The sequence below is a fragment of the Gobius niger genome (assembly GCF_951799975.1).
Source record: "Gobius niger genome assembly, chromosome: 10".
NCBI lineage: Eukaryota > Metazoa > Chordata > Actinopteri > Gobiiformes > Gobiidae > Gobius > Gobius niger.
The window spans coordinates 17,009,700-17,032,085 of NC_136861.1; the positions used below are offsets into that span (position 1 = coordinate 17,009,700).

General features: G+C 40.5%; 1 protein-coding gene across 13 annotated transcripts in view; it reads right to left on the minus strand.

Moving 5' to 3' along the window:
• Positions 1-8,834: 8,834 nt before the first annotated feature.
• srcin1a (SRC kinase signaling inhibitor 1a) overlaps positions 8,835-22,386 on the minus strand; it is a 160,135-nt gene continuing 146,583 nt past the window's right edge. For 11 of the 13 annotated variants that reach the window (XM_079564359.1, XM_079564358.1, XM_079564353.1 and 8 more), the window contains 2 exons: positions 17,524-17,658; positions 8,835-9,663 (listed from right to left, as the gene is read on the minus strand). In XM_079564359.1, the coding sequence (XP_079420485.1) occupies positions 9,199-9,663; positions 17,524-17,658 (600 nt within the window). In that variant the 3' untranslated portion in view covers positions 8,835-9,198. Of the gene's footprint in view, positions 9,942-17,523; positions 17,659-22,386 lie in introns of all 13 variants that reach the window. The other 2 variants (XM_079564351.1, XM_079564350.1) reach the window with 2 other exon arrangements.

Consider the following 22,386-nt stretch of genomic DNA (forward strand, 5'->3'; position numbering starts at 1 on the left):
CACACTAATGGAATCACGAAGAAGAAGCTAACAGGCTAACGGGCAAAGCTAACTGCTTTAAAGTAACTACATTTCTCACATTTCTAGAGTGCGTTAAAGCAGTACTAAGTAACTCTTGCCCCTAGAGGCTGTAAGTGTAACTGCAGGTGTTATTAATTGTCCGTTGTCCGTCATTAATTCACTCCAACTTGGCTGTAAATACTGTTTAAAGTGGCGCCAGCCCGCAGTTAGCTTTGCTCGTTGACCTGTTAGCTTCTTCTCCGTGATTCTATTGTGTGTATTGGTTGCTCTGGTCCGGTGGTAGTCAAGTTGCAATTGTGGTTTTCTGGCCAGAGACACCAGGGGGAGATGAAAGACCCTCCAATCATCCCATTAACACTTGTATTACCCCCAGCGGGACTACGAGAAGGATTTATAAAGGTAAACAAGTTACTAAATCCTGCTTTAACAGGCATTTGATCTCTGATTTGTGTAATATAATATTCCTCAAAATCCTCTTATGGGCCAGAGGTTCTGTGATGGAAGGCCAGTTTTGACACTCGGGCCTGGCGTTGCCAACCCCTGGCTTATAGCGTATATATGTGACACCTCATTTGAAAGCGAAGACTTTGTTGTTTCTAAAAAATATGTGTAAGATCTGTGTGAGTGAAACACAACTTATGTCACATTTGCCATCCCTAAAAACCCTAAACCCTAACCCTGACGACAAGTAACAGGTTAAATATCTGTACTGATGACACATTACTGTACATTTATTTAAAGGAAAAAAACACGAAATCCACGCAGTAATATCTTCACTTTAATCTGCGGACGCCGAACTACTCCTGGTATTATTACGCCTTACAATATAGTTCCCCCTTTTTATCCGCTTAGAAAATCAACATTGTTTAATTAATTATACTTTTGTAGTGTAGCACTTCACGTAACCATATTTAAATAGGGAAAACGTGCAAGAGCTTGGTAGCTTCTATTTTGACCTGTTTTGAAGCTATAGAGGAGAGGAGAGGCTAAATGAAGACCAGACAGGTACTAAAGAACTTGTCTAAGCTAAGGTAAGAACATGTCAGTATGTAAAAACGGTGGCCTATTCCTTTAAATTTACAAAATAAGAAAACAGAGCTCTATAAATGTTCAGCTAAAGTTCTTAAAAAGTTTTATCCCTGTGTTTAGTCACGCTCTGAAGCGTGACTCGCGCCGCGGCTCCGTTCGTGATGTAAACTCCACCATATTCATTACAAAAAGTCAGCAGAAAGGTGAAGTGTTTCTTGCTGTGGCATGCACTTCAAAATAATAAGCACCGTAATTAGCCGACTAATTGAATGAAGGTCAGACGCCGCCGTGTACAAGAGAGCTGCACTTTATTGGACACACAATCACAGCAATTATGTACAAAAGGAGGCAGGATCTCCCGCCTACTGTCTTCTCACAGAGGGGAGGGGGAGGGGGGGGACACAGCGCACACAATATCATGGCATCCACACTGATAAATTAGTATCTCCAGTATCAGTAGTAGGCTTTTTAAATCCATATATTTCATAATAGATCTATTTTTCTTGTATTATTTCTTATATCACACTACTCTACAAATGGGTGTCACTTTGTGGATAGGAGCGTCTCTGCTAGAATCCTCGGTACCATCATCATCTGTCGTCACAACATCACAGTAAGACTCAACATGCCTGTCACAGATACCAAAATAACCTTCTCTGCGTTTGTAAAACTTCAAAACGTAAACTCCATCTTTTTTTCCGGAAAAAAACATGTAGACAACATTATTTTTTTATCGACTGCACCGTGCGATTGCTTGATACTAAACATGCATTATTTTGTATTATATACCGCTGTTTACCGCCAGGTTTAGTAACAAAACACTTTTTCTTTTTGAAACAATTTGTCGCTAGTAGGAATGACTTGGCCTATTTACAATTCGTCAATTTGTTTGTTTTTCCACTACAGTTTTCGATGCCAAGAGTCTTCGTACATCCACACATCCATGTAAAAACACACGCGAAATCATGTATGTCGGCTATCAAAAAAGATGGGGAAAAGATGTAATCCTGTGAGCGGGGGGAGGAAAAAAAATGACCAGCTTTTTTCCAAAAATCCACTCGTGTTCACATGCAAACGTGACGTGACAAATTAAAGCCGAGTAACTCCTGTCACAATAAGAAAGGCCCTAAAACAGGAAACATTTCACAGTAGGAAACACAATCTTCACCATGTTGGACGTAAAACATAGGAGAAAAAAAGAAAGAAAAAAGATGAAGTGCAGAAAAAACACAGCTCCAAAAACTGAAAAATGTTGCAAGTAGAAGTCCCTAAATGCAGGCACTGTGAGATGGACCAGCAAAGGAACAAGACATTTTTTACTATAAATGAAACAAACCAGTGCATGCAACAAAATCCCCCAAATTAAAAATGAACTTGTATATTACAGAGGCTTCTTTACATCTTAAACAAATATAAAATGTTTCTTGTGAATAAATAATCTGAAATGCCATACATCTCTCAATGGATTTAAAAAAAAAAAAAAAATCTGTACAAAATGGTCACTAATATATAAAACTGAAGAGATGATGACATTTTACATTATATAATTATTTCATCTATAGGCCTATATTTATATATATACTTATATCACACTTTTCTTCACAAATGAGAATATACACAAACATCTCACTTAGATATATTCATATAAGTAGACTTCCTCTGGTTCAAGTTTAGAGTTGTTCTGATTGCACAGGGCGTCCGCTGTGAGAGTCGTGGCCTCTGAGCCGGCGGCCATGTTGAAATCACAGCTGTGTAACACTATAACACCTGTCATGGAAATCATTGCAGAGAGAGGGCACTGCGCAACCGCGAGGTGAGCAGCCGAGTAAGAATACTTCTCTCCCCAGCGCCAAACCTTAGCTCAGGAAAAAAAAAAGTGATGGATTTTGGGGACTATAAAGAGCGAGTAAGTGAACTCCTTTCATTTCACCTCATTCGACGTGAATACCGGGGCTTGAACCCTCCTGACGGGGCTCCGCAGCGCTGAAGATCCGGCGTAATTTGCTCTGCCGCAGCCACTCGAGGTGCAGAGCGGTGCAACATGGGAATAAAATGTGGGTTTTCCGCTGCTACCTCCTCTTTGGATTAAAGTCTGTCATTGATGTCGACTCGAGATTCGAAATCAACTTCTCAGGCAGAAATCTTAGAGGCAACTGGCATTAAAATGAAAGCAGGTCCACTCATACTGAGACAAACGGCAGTAACACTTAAAAATAACTCCCCTCCAATCATCTGTTTACCTTTAGCTTATGTTTCTGCTTGATTCAATCTGTTAATCTAGGTTTAAAGCAGCACAAACTCATGGCGGATGAATATTAAAGTGAGTTTCTATACACTCAAGGTGGTATACCCATTGCACCAGTCCCAGCCGTGGATAATAGGAGAGCAGTGACTGCAGAGAGCAAATTAGTACATGATAAGACAATTAGTTGTGGCATCCTTAGAAACCAAAAGGTAACAAAATCTGCCGTTGAGTTATTAAGAGGCGCTATCCAAATATTTAAAGGCAAAGATAGATGCTAACTACAGTATTGCACACTGCTAAATGTTGTCCCTACAAAACCTGAAAGTAGTCATTTTACAGTCAAAGACAAAGCAAAGTGAAAGTGGCTGGAGGAAAGTAAAAGCCACTTACGACTCCTTTTCGAATCTGCGAAACCTTCAGCTCATCTTTGGGTCTTTCTTTCTAGTGCTCTCAACGGGCGCGAGACAAGGACAAGGTCGTCTTTGTGAAATAGCCTTCAAAAAAATGTCCCCAAACGGCTCCTGTGTTGCCTATACTCAAAAACACAAACACCACTTTGCGCACGTTGTTTTTTTGTTTTGTTTTCTGTTTTGTTTTCTTTCATCCAACGAAGAATGGATCTAACAGTCTTTCTGGTGAACGAAGTAAAATGAACAAAAAAGAAATTACAGTGTCATGGCGGCAGAACCAAGGGCAAAGAGATGGATATTTGTGCCGCACTGTCCCAAGTCAAGACATTTATATGTTAAATGTGCTTTTAAAAACAAATGTGCTGGGTAGACATTGAATTGGTCTTGTGTTTGTGTCTTTTGTGCTCATAATACATTTGCAAATTCAAAATATTTTAGAAAACATTTGCTATAGAAGCTTCAATTAGGTTCCTGGGTTTAAGATAGGGATGCACCGATTACAGTTTTGTTCTTTTTGTAAGACGGAAGGTTTAGTTTACCTGCTTTACTAGTTTCGATCACTTCCTGTGATCTTCCTCTGAAGAGTCACCTGGTGGTAACCGATCCGTTACTGGTATCAGATATCGGAGCCGATACTGAAAAAATGTAATATCGGGTATCGGCTACAAATATCTGATACTGAACCGATACCAGTTTTGGCTCTTAATGCGTTAAAAATATAACTTTTACCACCTAAATCTAAGTGAATATGGGCATGCAGCATATCATTGGAAAGAACCAAGAGAATTCAGTCGCTGATTTTTCAACGACTGCAAAATGCATTTTTGATCACTGCGCAAAATGCCCCGGCTAGCATCACTTTGCTAAAGCTAGCATGCTAATGCTAAAGAAAACTAATCAAGGCTGGCGCAGAAACGATGATAAAAATACCTAATGTAGCCTAGTAAAATAAAATCGGCCACTGCTGAAGCCAAGAGTTTGTATTTCAGTTTAAGAAATTACTGATATAACACATTTATAATGATCACATCACTTAATGCGAGTTGTTTAGGGTAAAGTGTCCCACTTTACCCATATTCACCCTATATTATAACCTAAAGCTTGTCATATACCCAAGGATATTTAGCATAGAAAGGTCCAGTGATCCTTACTAAATGTGTATCCAAGAGTTTATCAACAGATATAATTGATCTGTAATATCATGACAATAAAATATGACTTTGTTAGTCAATTCAATTTTTCACTCAGAGAAAGACAGAAAGTGCTATTGGTAAATATCGGGTATCGGCGGATACTCAAAACCCAGTATCGGAAGCAAAAAAGCTGGATCGGTGCATCTCTAGCTTAAGCTGTTGGGCACAGGTTGAACCAACTGAATTAAATGTAAAAGTTAGGTAATTCAGAATCTTGCCTCTGTGCCTTTTCCCTCCTTGAGCAAATGCAGAGAGTTGTGAGAATATACAAACTACTGCACTTTCGGAGTCAGATCATTTGCTGAGATAAAAGTATTCCACAGTATTTCATTTCCTCAATGCGTAGCTTGCATTTGAGAACGTGCCGCCTGCTTCGCCTGTGGTGTTATGTGCTTCTACCAAATCTTGGCTTCAAATCTTTTGTGAAACCGTGACTCGACTTTTTCTCTGTGTTTGTGTGCTCGTGTCTTCGGGTAGGAGAAAAAAAAAAAAGAGGTTTGAATCCAAGTGCGAAAAAGTGTGATGCTACAGCAGGAACATCTTGATTGTCAAACTTGGAAACACGCAATGAGATACAATGTATATAGTTCATCGTTTGCATGTTTTCGTGTCGTTAAAGATCTTTTGAATAAAATAGATTTGAATAAATATTTGCTGCTCTGTACTATGTGCTTATGAAGTACATTATCTTGATTCTGACAGTCATATCCTTTGTTCTTCATGTTTATATAGTAATATGGTAACGGAGGCACACGCACATAAACCAGGTATAACAATATGACCACAGCTGACAAGTGAATAAAACAGAATTATTCTTCATTGTGACACCGTTTTAGTGAGTGGCCGAGTAGAGGCAGTGAGTGGACACTTTTCAATTTGATGTGTATGCTAGATGCAAGTGCAACGGGGGAGTGTATTTGAACAAGTTTGACAAGAGCCAAATTGCCGTGGCTCTACATGACTGAGTCTGAGCATCTTCAAAGCTGTGGCTCTTGTCAGATGTGTTTGATTTTCTGGCTGGATGGGGCTGCTCTGTGTAGAGATTGCATGTTTGAAAATACTTCGGACTTTTTGAGTTTTAACCAGGGAGTGTCAGAAAAGTCACCACACACATCGAGAGTCTGTGTTACAGTTCGGGGGTCAAAGTCAGAGTTTGGACGTTTTTTGTTCATGCAGCATTATCTCATTTACATATCTGATTTAGGGCTCTAACACTGTAATGAAGGCAATTTTGATCGGTAAATTAAGTGTAACATTTGAAAAAAAAAAACAACAACTATACACTATGTAGCACCTGTCTTGATAAATGACCTCCTTTGTCTTTTGTGCATGTCCCGACCAAGTAAACCTTACAAATACAATGGGCCTCATTTATGCTCAAATCCTGCAGTTGCACACTGTCATTGTGTCCTCCAGACACTGGTGTATGAATGAGAATGTGAATGTGTGGGTGGTTCCTTGATGTAAAGCACTTTGAGTGCCTAAAGAAGCTAGAAAAGCGCTATGGTATATAAATGTGACCATTTACGTATTTATTTCATGAACATCTTCTTAAAAAGGTTTTTAGGTTTGTGAATGGTTTGCATGATAGGTCTAATTAGCATATGCCGCCTATCCATAAAAGAACAAGAAGTGCAACAGGCAGTCAGAGGAAAATAAGAAGAGCAAAATGCTCGTCTACATCAAATAACGTCAATGCACTGCACACCCCGTGTTTAGTCCTATTTATAAGCGCCGGCATTCAAAAGTTTTAGCAGTAATACATACTACATACTTTACTTGTCGTTCTTCTTGTTTCTGCATAACAGAGCATATGTAATTTATTATAATCATATTTACTGTACATGTTTCCTGGAATTCAGTCATATGAGATTTAATATGTTAATATATGGGACTAAAAATATTGGCTTTCATCAGGAGCAGGATCGTGAACAGAACTGGATTTTTTTTGTGCGTAAGAGTCCTGACTGTTCATAGGATTTGTTCTTCCGGAGGAACGTTTTCAGCTAAGAACAAGTTTTGTGAATGCCAAAAACCTTCCTAAGAAGGCGTTAAGAACAGGTTTGTGCGTAAGAACGTGTCATGAATGAGGCCCAATGTTTGTGAAGGTTCTCGATTGCTCGGGAGTTCATCATTGTACATTTCAAAGTCAGGAGCTTGGAGGTCCTCATTTCAAACAGCTTAGTCCAATTGTTGTTTGTAAAAACATCTAAGGAATAAAACATGAATACATGTTTCCAATATTTGGGTGGAGGGTTTCCCCATCCACTTTCAACAGGCTAAATCTTAAATACAGCAAGGTATTCCTGATAATGAACATAGATCAAGATATGAGGTCCACAGATGATACATGAGGTGTGCTGGTGTCAAGTTGTTGTAAATTCATGCTGGGTTTCTCATTTGTTGCTTTTAAAACATTCAGCTGGTCACAGTGTTATACCTGGCAGCAACAGAACTGTTATGAAGACGGTAAGTGCTTTGTTAAAAAATAAAGTGATCATGTAAACTCGTCACACAGTGAGTACAAACAGCTGAGAAAATATAGCACCAGTTCGTAGTTTGAGAGAAGGTGAAAACCAGATGAAAAAAATGTCCACAATCTTTCACATATTTTTTGTCACATTCTGAAAAAGTGGTGATATTGTCCTGGACACTCACGAACAACTGGACTCACTTTGATGATTATTGCAGCTCTATTTGCTATGGTCAAAGTCACTGTCTATATATTTCTAACAACTATACGACCAACCCATCGAGAGAGGGTGTATGCATTTAAAATAGTTTGTAAATCCGTCCGGGGCCCATCGGCTTGTAACGGGCGGAGATGGGGAGGTGGCAGGGGCTGTCGTTATGTGCTCTGTATCTGGCAGTACGATGACTGTGTGGGAGAGAAAGATTGGTCCAAAATAAAGCTTGTGAGTCCATTTTAGTGTGTGGTAAATTTATGTTGGGGCTGCACAAAAAAACAGAATCACGTAGAAATTTGAGGAATTCAATTTGAATGGTTGCAATTAGTCAATACCAAAGGCTGTTTATCCTTTGGGAACAACAAACTATCCGTAAAATACAGAAAACTGCTTTAGACTAGAGGTCGACCGATATGAGTTTTTCTCAGGCCAATGCCAATTTTTGGGGATTTTTAAGAGCCGATGGGAATTTTTTTTAACAATATTTTTGCCCGATTTTTCAAATTGTCTGGTCTATAATCCTGTGAAAACATAAATACTTGGCCACTCCACCAGTGGCCGATTTGACTTTATTACTTTAAGTGATTCAATCATAGTTTCTGTCCCAGCTTTGATTAGTTCCATTAGCATTAGCATCCTGCCGTTAGCGTTAGCATACTGTTGCTATTCGCAGAATTTTGTGCAACGATCAGAAATACAATATGGACGCTGCATGTCCATATTGATGGAGGTTTAGTTAAACTTGTATTCAAAGCAGTACTAAACAACTCATGCCCCTAGAGGCCATAAGCGCCACTGCAGGTGTCGTAGCATTTCGCGTTTTTTAACTCATTAATTGTCCGTGAGAGTAAATACTACGCTGACAGAAAAGACAAAGGGAGAGAGGGATATTGTACATCCAATTACACAAGGGATATACTTTTTTCACTCAAACTTGGCTGTAAATACTGTTTAAGTGGTGCTAGCCTGCTGTTAGCTTTGCCCATTAGCCTGTTAGCTTCTTCTTCGTGATTCTACTAGTGTGTATTGAGGCCTCCGACCCGTAGGCAGCGAAGTTGCAATTGTGGTTTTCTGGCCAGAGACACCAGGGAGATTAAATATTAAAATATTAAGGTAAACAAGTTACTTAGTATTGCTTTAACAAACTTGTAGCAAACCAATGTTCATTGTGATGTTTCTCTGTTCCCCTGACGGTCCCGGGAGATATTGCCAATATTGTAAAATCCCCAAATATCGGCCTGATATAGCGGCTGGCCGCTATATCGGTCGACCTCTACTTCAGACTTCTACAAACATGTTCAGAAATGTGTGTGATTCTGGTAGTTTTCTTGTATTTAGCAGTTGATTTCAGTCTTTTTCCAAATATAAAAGCAATTTGATATTTTTCCCCAATTGTGCAGCCCTGAAATATGTAATTTGGAAACAAAAATATTAGCAGCTTACATAAAAAAGAATTAAAAATTGTGCCAACTTGCTTTGTTAGTTTTAGTAGACATTTTTTATATCATCATCCCCAGAGCGTAACTTTGGATAGCAGGTCCAGAATATACAGCTAGGCATTTTTATGGTGATCTCCCGGATAGCTCCTCTGATACTCCTGATTCTCGTCTTCGTTACTTCTCGCTGGGGCTGAGGTCCTTTGCCGCGGTTTCTCTGCCACTTCTTCCGTTGAAGCCGAGGCTCTCAAGGCGACTGCTTGGCTTGTGGTCCGTCACGGCGGAGAGGGACGGAGAGGTGGGCGAGGACGGGGATAGCGAGGGAGTGGCCGAAGTCGGGGACGGGGTGGAGGAGGACGAGGGGGGGGAGGAGAGGCCCAGGGAAGAGGCACGCTGCTCACGGAGTGTGTGGTACTGGCGCAAGGTGGAGGAGAGGAGGAGGGCTTCGGCGTTCAGACCCGACGAGGATAAACTAGTCAGCAGGGCTTTCGCTTGGCTGGGAGAGAGTACAGGCGCATCGGGATACTTCCTCAGGCCAGGCGGGGGAGCCAAGCGGCCTGAGAAAATGCCCGATTTGATGCTGGAGAGGTCAATAGTGGCACTGCTGTTGCTGCTGCTGCTGCTGCTGTGGGTCCCCAAAGCCTTTAGGAGAGTAAGAAGGCAGGATGAAAGGCAAAACGAGGTGCCAAAGCAGGAACAAGAAATCATTCATTGCAGTTGTGGTGGGGGGGCGAGGGCATCTCCATTAGACACCATGCAGACCACACACATTCACAACACTTCGAAGGAGGGGCTCGGAGTGTGGGCTTTGCAGCAAACGTGGAGGTCCAAGAGTGGTAGAAAAAAACACAAGTGGGTGGATGTAGGTGGCGCTCTTGGTGGACAAAGGGCGGCAGGGAGGCTGGGTCGCTCACTCACTGCTGGGGAAGACAGGTGGGGCGGGACGACACATATGGGTGGGGTAATGGGAGGGGAGGCGGGGAGTGACGGAGAGGTGAGACAAAGAGACAAACAGAGAAGATTATTGAGGATGTCAACATGTGTGATGCGAGCCAAAGGAAAGGCTACCATGTCCACATCTTAAAAACAACACCACGCCATATTTATTTTGACACTAATGACAGTTGCTCATTAAAATGCAAAATAAGTAGGCAGAGAAGAATCATCACAATCCTGGTTGCAATGCCGCTTCCCACTAATAGATGGCATAGCTGTTTCAATAGCCACACACAAAACAGGTGCATATCTAGAAGTGCCATATAGACCAAGAAATACATAGCTTGCGCATGTGCTAACTCTATATGTATCCATTTATATAGTCCCATTAGCATTAAAGCTAACACATTGTAACGTCCAGTATTTTTCCTTTTCTCCATTTATTCATATTGTAGCCCTTTTCCCCAAATACACACCAGATTTGGCAACTGTATTCCACAGCTATAGATGTTATTTGTAAGCCTGTATGTAGCAAACTTGATCCATATCCAAGAATGTTTTCAAAATGTAAGAGTCTCAAGTAAACTATTCACAACATCAAAATGAAAAGGAGAGGTTTTTTATTTGGCTGACAGTGATTCATTTTGACAAAACCTGAGCAGGTGTGTGCTTCTAGACTTTCCTTATGGGAGACCCGGTTGGCTGCGTTGCTGATCCATAGCTGTGTGCTTCCAACCATTCCCTGGAGAGAGGAGCTGTTCCTTCTGCCTGAAACCCCCCCTCTCAAACCCCACCAGGGCATTTAATCTGGCGTGTGAGCGCAGCTCAGGAAAGCGTGCCTTAATTTCACATACTCTGAGCTATCTGCCAAATGAATCAAATCCTCTCTGGTCAGTTTTCTTTTTTTTCTTTTTTTTGGACCACCTTGCATCCAGCACCTGTTTTCCTGCCAGATGTAATAATAATCCAAATGGGAAAATGAAACAAGATTTTATGCTGTGAAAGTGCTTCGTAATGCCATGCTTTCCTTGATCTCAAGGCCAAAGCAAGCAGTGCCTTTGAACTTATCATGCAAAGTGATTGGAAGCCTTCATGGGCCGGCTGCTCCCTATAGTAATTCCTTCTAAAATTAAAAAATGTGAAATGCAATTAGTTTAGCACACAGAATTAACTGCTGAAATTGCCCCCCGTTCATCAAAGTCAAATGCATTGGCGTTTCCTAAATGATTATATATTAACTCATTCTTGGCAAGGTTTTCTTGTTAGTGGTTGCTGGTATAGATCATTTTTTTGAATGATGATGATGTCTAAATTGTCATAAAAATACTGACAGATACAAATTCACTCTTACATTCAATGGAAGTATTAAAATTCTTCCTTTGCATTCAATCATGTTAATGTCTTACCTACTCTGTGCGTTTAACAACATATAACCTGGACTTTTTTGCTTCCCTCGATGCAGACCGGATTTCAAATTGCCATTATGAGAACAGTGCCACTGAAACTATAAATTGAAATCTCCAAAGAGCTCTGACTAAACGTCCTAGAAATGTCAGTCTGTTATGGGCCAAAGAAGAAAACAAAAGAGGACAAAACATCGGCAGGGGAGGACACGCAGGTAAACGTCGGGGGTCACGGTGAAGAAGAGAGAGGGGGAAGAGAGAGACTTTCTTCTTCTTTTTTTTTTTTTACCTTTAGCTGGTGGCCAAGCAGAGAGGTCACCCAAGGGGGACAGGTCTAATTGTAAGGACAACACAAGCACAGGCAGCAGGTGTGAATTGGAGGGAGAGATCAAGGAGAATGTGTTTGTAGAAGGTACCAAAGGTGAGTCTATAAAATACTTTGATAGAAGGGGGGATATTTTGAACAAGATATGATATACTGTATGATAAGTAATGACTTTAAAAAAAAAAATGAAAAGCAGCATATTACATTTTTCCTGAAAAGCCAGAATATTGCATCAAAAGCAAACACTTGGAAAGCAGGGAGGCTTGGCAAAAGTTTTTAATTAGCTCTTAAACGCTGTGCACAAATTGGCCTCCAGCCTGATCATTTCAGCAGATACGCTGCAGATAATCAACACTTTTTCAGCTGTTTTATTGAAATCAACTTAAGAATCAGTGCAGATTTGGTTTCTAACCAGATTCCTTGTTTGTTAGTTTGTTTGCCAGGGCTCACACCAGTGTGAGCAGCAGATCTTAAACAACTTTTTTGACCTGTGTCGACCGGGCAAGTTTCTAGTTTTCACAACTGCTGTTTGAAGATTTTTCTTTATTTTTCTTTCTCAAGTCTCTGATAAAATATGCTTTCCAGAGCGATAAACTCCAGCCCAGATAAACCGAAAGAGAAAGTTCAACCTCTGAGCTCCATGACACTTTTTATATTTTTAGAAACGGCAGAATGACTGAAATACAGCTCGCTAAAAAACTCTCACCTTAATTAAATATGCGTAAATAGTGCCGCTGTTTCCTGATCGGCACAAACAGGTCTGAACCAGAACTAAACCAGGTTCAGACCTGGACTAAACCAGGACTAAACCTGGACTAAACCAGGACTAAGCAGGGCTCAGCGTGTTGAACTGAGCAAATGGGAGAAACACATCGCTGTCATGTGCACATTGTGTATAATAGAAGCTACATGTTATTAAGGAGCAAAAATGTATTTTTAGAGCAAAAAAACAATAATAACAGGTTTTAATTAATTGCATTATTTTCAAATCACAGTAATAGATTTAATAAAGGCTTAAAAATCCTCATATAACAGTGAATTATCCGTGTATGTTTTGGACTTTTGCTTGACAATTGTTTTTCAAGTCGGACTTTTGTGAAATTTAATTTGTGACCTCTGGTATAAACTAATTAATAAAAATGATCCAAAAACTGCGAAACAGCACAGATTTTAATCGGCGAAGAACTAAATGTTGAGGTAAGAGAAGTAGTAAAGTAGAAGTAAAGTTTGTTCTTATTAATAATGAGGGAATGAGAGAGTCTTCAGCATTTGAGTGATGCATTGCAGGTAACTGTCTGTAATTGGATCGACATAAAGTGGGAAAAATGTGAGCCGGGTCCCAGACTGGAGTTAACATCAGACCCAAAAATCTAGCCCGGGCCTCCCCAAGCCCGTTCAAGTTCTGTCCAGCAGAATCAGTGCATATAGCTCAACGTGTTATAAGCTTGTTCTACCAGCTTGTTTCAGCGGACCATCCTTTCGTAGCCTCTCTTAATCTCTCTCGTTGCCTATTGTATCATATTTTAACTTACAAACTAGGAATAAAACTGCAATAACAATTCTCTAAAAGTGACCACTGTGAGTACAAAAGGCCATTCCTGGCAGAACAATAGGCATAAAAAAATTGAATATGCCTTTGAATGTCAGGCTCACAAAATAGGATAATTCATTTTCATTAGACAGGTGTAGGAATCCACTCAGCTTTCAAATTGCGGGGAATAAACGGGTCTTGCATAGCGGGAGTGAAAAGGAGAAAAGGGCAAATTTGAGAAAGAGGAAATCGGGAGAAGGGACCTGGAGAGTAAATGGCGGGGAAAGAAGGATATTGAATAATGCGTGACTGGCAGAGAGCGAGAGTCAAGGGCCCGTTATTACACAGCGCCGCAGAGATTTGTCCCAATCTCGTCGGAGTCTGAGGTGACTAAAGCCTCATCATCACATCTGCTGGATCTGCCTCGCTCTCAACCATTCATTTCCATCGGCACTGTTTGAAGGCACTGTCAGGAAGTGTGCTGAGATTAGAGGTTTAGGTTCACTTCACTGCTTCTGTTTTTCAGTTTACAGAGGCATCTGAAAATGAATGTTGTTATATATAAAGTAGTTGTGCTTCTTGATATGTTGAAATACTGTTTGGGGCTCATAGTAAAACATCTGTGTATTATGATCATAATTGTTGTGGGAAATTTGTCGTAAAAAAAAACATCTAATCATAGCACATTTGTATCAATTTCATGATCTTTCGGGCTATTTTTTGGGCATTTTTGTGAATGTGATCCTGAAAAGTGACCCTGCAAGTTGTGAAATGTGCCTATAAAGTTGTCCCTGTGACAAATTTATTTAAAGGGTAGGGGTGGGTGTGTGTATTGTGATAACTGTATATATTGGCATTGACATTTTAAATGTCAAGCACTTTGCGATGCACCTGTGTATGAAAAGCGCTCTATAAATAAAGATTGATTGATTGATTGATTGATTGATTGATTGATTGATTGATGAGCCGCTCACAGCAAAAGCATATGTTTGTTTGTACATTTATGAGGTATTTTTCAATTATGAAAATATCAATTTTACTAGTTGGGTAAAATTCTATGCGGTGTGGCTTTAAGTACATTTTTGAATGGAGGGATTTTTATTATTTCCCTTGGTGGCATTATGAAAAGAAGTGGGTAGTAGTGGCATCATCAGTGCCCAAAGCGGTATTAGCAACTAAAGTAGCTAGAGAAAGTCAGTCAGTAGAGGAGATACTATGGATGTGGTTGTAATACCAGCAGGAGTATGATCACTGAAGTATAAGATCCCTTCAAGGCCAAGCCATGGAGCCAAACCAGATAAGGACTGCGCTCCTGGCCCATATTTTGCTTAACACTGACTTTCAGATTAGTAAATAAGTAAACAACTGCACACACATATGCCCCCTCCCTAACCACGCCCTCATTGTTCTGTCTGCCTCAACACGTTTCCTCAGCCCCACCCCCCGGTCAATGGCCGGTCGTCCTTCCTCTCCCCAAGAAAACATTCCACACGTGACCTCGTGTATTTCCCATGTCTTGATGTTTTTATGTATGTGCTTTGCCTTAAAGGGACAGGATGCAAGTTGGCTATTTCTATACTCACTACTGCCACCTCAGGTCTTATGCGTAACTGCACTTTCTATATTAAGCCCGTGCATGACGGCAATTTGGACCCGAATTAACAACTTTTTGAGCTCATTCTACACATTAGGACATGGCTGGAACATGTAGGGGGAGGAAAATACTTAATTTTTACATTTTTAAACTCCGTATAGCCCCTTTATCTTTAACCTGATTGTCACATTTATCGCATTTATTCTTTTGTAAGGTACATTGAGTTGCCTTGTGTACAAAATGCATGGTATAAATAAACATGCCTTACCAGTAGCCTTAGAATTAGCAGTACTTTCCACTTCTAAGTATTTCTCTTTTGCGGTACTAAATGTATTAGCTGTTATATAAAGTGCATGCATCTCACTGTGAACTGTATTAATGAAATAAATTAACCTATTTTAAGATATTCATTATTTTTTGCATCTGTACCCTGTCTCTAGATACTTTCCATACGTGTAAACAGTTTTGTCCCGAGCTCAATTTACAAATGGATAATTATTCGTATTTTAGGTAAATGTTTAGTCCTCTTAATTACGAATATGTTTAGAGACATTTAAACACGGCGTTGTTAATTGGAGTGCTAATCTTAACCTGTCTGACACGCGTCTCTCTGTGGGACACTGTCTTCAGAGGATTCTTTGATGTCTCCCCACAAACCCTCGATAATGAGGAGCCGCACCAGTCTGTTTTGCATTTAGATACGACTAATGGTCACCACTTCTTTTGAAACATAATTAATCTACCGAGTTAATCACTTTTCCCGCGCACAGTGTTAGCCTAATGTGATTCAAGTATCCTGGGCTGAGTGGAGTGAACAGGGGAGGCAGTGTGGCGTGAGGAGAGCACTAAGCAGAGGTGATGAGTGATCGTCAAGGCCAATTTAAGCTCGATGTGGTGTGTAAAATTTGGAGTAGGCGGCATGGCACATTTCGCAGGGCACTCGGAGTTCGCTCGAGCTGAACATGACGAGGATATGAGCAGGTTTCCATTGGATTTTGAACTTTGCTTTGAAGGTTCGCCAGAGTCGCAGATGCCCTGAGGGTTACCTATGCCTCTCTGCTATGAACACAGAAATTGATTTTATTATATATTGAATGTCTTTTTCCAAGGTTTGGGCAGCTTTTAATTACATTTCTCCACTGCAGACTTTGGCTTGAGTCATTTTATGGGTGGAAAGTTGTGATTATTACTCAAGTTTGTTTTTAAAATGAGTAAATGTTAGGGAGTATTTTGGGAAATGGTGAGCAAGAAAAGTAACCCTGGGAATACTTGAGCAAATAGCTGAGGGAACCTCTTACCTCTTAACCCCCACCTGAACCAAGCACATTTTCTCTGGTTTGGCTTTACCCAAATCTAAAAGCTTCTTGGAAAAAAAGCGTCTATATGGCAAGAAAAACGAGGATGAAAACCAACAAAAATGTGACAAAAGAGCGACGAAAACGTGCCAGAAAAGCAACAATAATATGACAAAAATGTGACCAAAGAGCGACAAATGAGTGACGAAACACTACAAAAAAGCAATGAAAAAAAATATGAAAAAGCAACAAAAACACACAAAAAAAAACCTGAAAACGAACAAGTGGAAGAAGTGACAAAAACAATGCAAATAAGTGACAAAGAAGCAATAAAAGAGCGACAAAAACGTGCCAGAAAAGCAATAATAACACAACAACAATAAAAATCAGTTTTGTAGGCCTTAGCTTTCAAATTAGGCATTACACAGTTGCTCTCCAGTACTGAAAGCTTTAAGATTTGGATAAAGTGAAAATGCACTCTGTTCAGGCGGGGGTTAAAAGGTTTCTCCATTTCAGCTTTACCCAAATCTACAAGCTTCTGGACGGGAGCTTACAGCCTACAGGCTAGTGTCATGCCTCATTTGAAAGCTAAGACCTACAAAACCCTTGATAAAGACATTTATTAGAGGATTATCTTGGATGAATAAAGGAAAACAAAAACTCATTGCAACTTTTTTTTTGTCATGTTGTCGCCACGTTTTTCTCACATTTATGTAGCGTTTTTGTTGTGTTTTCATCTCTTTGTCTCTTTTTTGTCTCTTTTTTGTTTGTTTTTTGTCTCTTCGTGTTTTCGTAGTTCTTAATGTCGTGTTTTTGTTGCTTTTTTGACGTGTTTGTCACGTTTTTATTGTGCTATTGCATTGTAATTTTTGTGTGGCTTTTTCATCAGAGTCTAGTCGTGATTTTTTCGATTGTTTATTGTGGGATCGCTTTTCCGGCACGTTTTTGTTGCTTTTTGTTCAAGAACCTTTAATTTGGGTAATGTCGGAGAACTGGACAAAGTGTGCTTGGTCCCGGTGGGGGTTAAGGGGTTAAGAAAAGTAAAAAGGATTTGAGAGTTGTTTAGCTTTTCAACACAACACTCCAGTATCCTTGAGGTAGGAGGTACTTGGGGTGTTAATGGATGACTCAAGGGGTACACGAGACAAAAAAGGTTGGGAACCACAGAGGTAAATTAAGTAAGTGTAGTAAACTTTCAAGTCATACATTTTTACAATATATTATCCATCCATCAGAAGTTAAAGGATAAATAAACATCAAATGTAATAAACAAAGTTACAAGGGACAGTGATGGTAAAACCCCAAAGTAATTTTAACTACACCATTTTAACAAGAAGAGAATCCATCTGCTTCCTTATAAAGCTGATGATCTTTGTGAATACATCTGTTTCCACTAATGTAAATGTCTAGTACCGTACCTGCTGCTGGCCCTGGAGTTTCTGGATCTCGTCCCGTTTCCCGCTCTTGCTCTTGTCCGTGCTGTTCTGCTGCAGATGCTTGAGTTTGGACGTGGCCGAGGAGTGACTGACTTTACCGCTGGTGCCGTTCGCTCCCTGAGAAAAAAAAAAGAAAAAGACAAGAAGCGGCACAAACCGAATTAGGACTCGGACACACTCACACATTTCATCTGCAGGGTTTAGTGAATAAAACAGACCCGCCACACAGTTTGACGCAACAAGAAGCCTGCCTCCTGAGATCATAGCTTTTAAACTGAGATAAAAAAGACCAAAAGGCGGGCGAGGGCGCTGGGTTACTTAGTTCACAGTCGGTGCCTCAAGCTTAATACATTTTCCTGCTACTGTAAGCCACTCTCTAAATTCACCAATCCAGACCTTGTTAAAATTGTCTGTAACTGTGCCTTTTGAGCACTAATGGACACCAGGTCTAACAAATAACACTCTTTCTTTCAAATTTGATATATTCCCGGTACGCCAAAGAATAAAATCTGCCTCTCAGTATGCAGGGATTTGCATAATGTCTTGACAAAGTTTCTGCAGCAGATTCTTTTGCTGTTGCAAGCCTCGCCAATTATACACAATGGGGACTGGCACAATATGTTCAGGGTGTTCTAGACTTGAATACTATAATTTCACACATAGGGCGAGTGAATGTCTGCGAGAAACTGACGAAAAAAGAAATTCACTTATGTTGAGCTTGGGGATTGGGTCCACAAATTAGTCACACTTAGCACAGTTACATTTTTTCACTTAAGTTCATTTTGTGCTGACTGAGAAGACCATAAACTTTAGAATCAGCTTTTGGTCCGTGCCAGTCCAGTAAGTGGACAGATATCAATTATAAACCAGGTCAAAACGTCTGCATTTTGACATTTAAAAAACAATTTCTGTTTTCAGATTCTTTGCCGCCCTCCGCCTCCATATTAACGCAGTATTAACTAACTCATGCCCCTAGAGGCCATAAGCGCCACTGCAGGTGTCGTAGCATGTTGCGTTTTTTAACTCATTAATTGTCCGTGAGAGTAAATACTACGCTGACAGAAAAGACAAATGGAGAGAGGGATATTGTTCATCCAATTACACAATGGAGATAATTTTTTACTGTTTATGTTAGCTTTGCCTGTTAGCCTGTTAGCTTCGTCTCCGTGATTCTATTAATGTGTATTGGTGACTCCGACCCGGGGGCAAGAAAGTTGAAAGGGTGGTTTTCTGGCCAGAGACACCAGGGGGAGATGAAAGACCCCCCAATTAACACTTGTATTACCTCCAGAGGGACTACAAAAAGGGTTTATTAAGGTAAGCAAGTTAAACTACAGGCTCTTAAGAAAGTTATGCCACTTCAACGAAACCTTTGAGTGCACTTTTGACCCACAGAAAGTATAGTGAATGAATTTTATAACCATCATTTCAAACCTTCAAAGTGAAACTCAAACGAGTAAAGCTTTAAGTTTAACCTCCCCTTAAATATTAATTAAAAGTCTACATAACATGTTCTGAATCTCAGACTGCCCCGTCAGTGTAAATTTGAGCTGAACAAATGTAAGAAGGAAGCATAAAAGGCTGATGACCGAAGTTGAAATTGGAGTGATGAAATATTATGCGTACACTTTGTAATCCTCTGCCGGTGCCCATAGGAATTCTGCCTGGTTCTACATCAGAGGGGCCTGAACTCACCATGACGGGGCGACTGTCAAACACCGCGGCCCGCCCTGCCCTGAGTGGGAGGCTCCAATCAAAGCTACGCACGCTTGTACTCTGCGAGCCCTCGAAGATGAACCGCTTAAGTGGAGAGACTTTTGATTAACGGTAATCTTTGTTGTATTGCAGTTAACTGGAGGTGAGAGTCTGGAAGTGCGGTTCAATTTGTGGTCATTGGATGAGAAGCTAAGTGAGAATAAAGATGACGTTAAGTTTAAGCATCTCTACAATGTACTCTTTAAAATTCCAGTCTGTTTGGCCTATGCATGTGGGCATTAAAAAGTTCTTACAGCACATACATAAACATACATAAAGATATATGAACCCTATTGTGTTATTTTTTATTTTTTTTTCTTGATGGCACTAAGAGTAAAATTGATAAAGCTGAAACTGAAATTACATGTTTATCTACCATCTTAAAAGCTTGTGCAGATTTTTATTTTTTTATTTTTTAAAACAGCTATTTTGATTTGTAAAATGGGAGTGCCACAATCAAGTCATCGGTCTCCTGCATTATTGCATTGGTTTAAACCAGGCCTGTTTAACTTAAAGCAGAACTAAGTAACTCATGCCCCTAGAGGCCATAAGTGCCACTGCAGGTGTCGTAATTGTCCGTGAGGGTAAATACTACGCTGACAGAAAAGACAAAGAGAGAGAGGGATATTGTGCATTGGGCCACAACTCAATGACACACTTGAGATAATTTTTCATTCAAACTTGGCTGTAAAAACTGCACTAGCCCGCAGTTAGCTTTGCCCATTAGCCTTTTAGCTTCTTCGTGATTCTATTAGTGTGTATTGCGTTGTAAGCATGATTTTCTAGCCAGAGACACCAAGGGGAGATGAGAGACCCCCCAATCATCCCATTAACACCCGTATTACCCCCAGAGGGACTATGAAAAGGATGTATTAAGGTAAACAAGTTACTTAGTTCTTCTTTAAGGCCTTAGGGGCAAAACAGCCCTCTAAACAACCCTCCAAGTACCCCCGCTGGAATTACCTCAGATTAAAAAGAAGGTGAACTTGAACATTATTTGAACATCATTTTGAAAAAAAAAAAAAAAAGATGATATTTTGCAGTAAACACTACGAATTTGTGAATATTTTACATTTCTCTTTTTACTAATAATTACAATTTGTGGTTGACCGATTCATAAATCATTGCCAACACCCACGAGGTAGAGGGTACACAGCGTACAAATGAAAGATCCAAGTGGTACACCAGACAAAAAGGCTGAGAACCACTGCTCTAAACATCTGGTCTAGTCTCCCATAATGTAGAACATATGTATTTATAGCTCTTTTTGTTGTCTTCACCAAGTGTTAACAGTAGTTGTTGTTTTCTTAGTTTTTGAACAAGTTTCAAGTTCAAAAAATCTTATCAAGATGACATTTTGTGTATTGGATGTCTATCCCTAGGACCAAAGCCTGCAGAAAAATCGTTGAAGTTGAATATAAACCCTACACACACTTAACGCTTGGGAATGGTAAGGTGGGAATGGTTTGTAACTTCCAGTGGCTTGATTTGTAACAATTAAATAAGTAGTACACATTGCAATCATATGAAAAGCAAAAGAGAGATTAGCAAACAGTTACGGGCAAAGACAGAAAAAGCCGATAGAAATTAGACGTTTTACACCCACAGAGAAATAGTAAAAGCCACTAAGTGTAACAAAAAGGTGAAACAGCTTTTACAGACAGAGAGACCAGACTCCTTGACAGATCAATACAGAACAAATTAACAGCTCAGAGCTCAGCAGGATACAACAGCGACACTAACGATGAAAAAGACGGCGCGAGGCGAGTCTGTTATCTGTACCCTCGGCATATTTGTCATTTCCAATACAATCTGACGCCGAATTAATCAGGGCACAGAGAGCAGAAACCTGAGCGGTCCCAGAAGTCACCCAGAGATAAGAAGAAGAGAGAGGTCTAGACACAGCAGGCTTGCGGTATGAACCTGGATTGGCGCTCGATTCAGAGACGTCGGCTTGGGTGGGACAGGGGGCTTCTGGGTCTCAGAGGCGCCGGAGCTCTGTCCCGGACTCGACGCAGCCGCCGGGTCGGAGTAAAGCTGGTCGACGGTGGAGTGTCCGCTTATTTCGATTAGAGTGTTCTCCAGCTCGCGGATGGTCTCTTCTAAACTGTCGAGACGCTTGTAGGTCGTGCGGCACACATCTTGTTTTGCCGTCTTCTGGTTGCCTGTCGGTGACCCATTGCTGTGTCGAAGAGGGATAACTCTATCCCCAGATTCGCTTCCAATCAACAGGGCTTCTACTAAATTCTCGTGCTGTCCCGTACAGTGTTGAGACTTCATTCTTGGCTTAGGCACCGGTCTCAATGAAACCAAAAGGCTATGCAGTCGTCTGTAAGCATCTTTGGCCGTTCGCTCTTTTTGGAAAACTACCAGAAGCGGGTGCTCACTCAGGACCTCTTGACTCGACAATTGAGTAGTTTTCGGAGAGATGTTTATAGTGTGCGGACCGCCTCCAGTAGCCTTTTTAAGTTCCCCCACGTCAAGAGAAGTCAGCACTCGAATTTCAGCATCGGTCAACAACAAAACCAGCTGTTTCTCCTCCTTTTCGGGTAAATCTTCACACGAAAGCTTTCTCGATGATTGCTCGAATGCTGCGTTTTGATGCTGCCGTGATTGTGAGTGAATAGCTAAATTGCCGACAGGATCCATTATTGGGGTGGGTGAGCACTCTGTCAACACAATCTGGGGGACAGCAGACAAGCGCCTTCCCTACAAACGAGGAAGTGGAGTTTAAACATAATGAAAATAAAGTTTAATGACTGTGTTTACGACTTAATGCACAAACAGGATGGCGACTCGTAAACACAGAAATAACAGTAAACCCAAATGACACTGGAATCTTTAGGCGGATGTGAAGAGTCCTGCTGCCGTTTTGTGCTCGCTGCTCATTATGTAAAAGAAGAAACAAATGGGCACAAACAATGTTTAGACGGTAATTATTAGTTTCTTTTGCAATTTCTTTACTCTAAAAAGCAGTGACGAGCCTTTTTAAATGTTGCCATTCAGCTTATGCATAATAATGAAGTTGCTACACTGCTGTGCCCATGAATGCTGTTGAGGAATCTGAAATGGAAAGTGTTGAGATGCCCT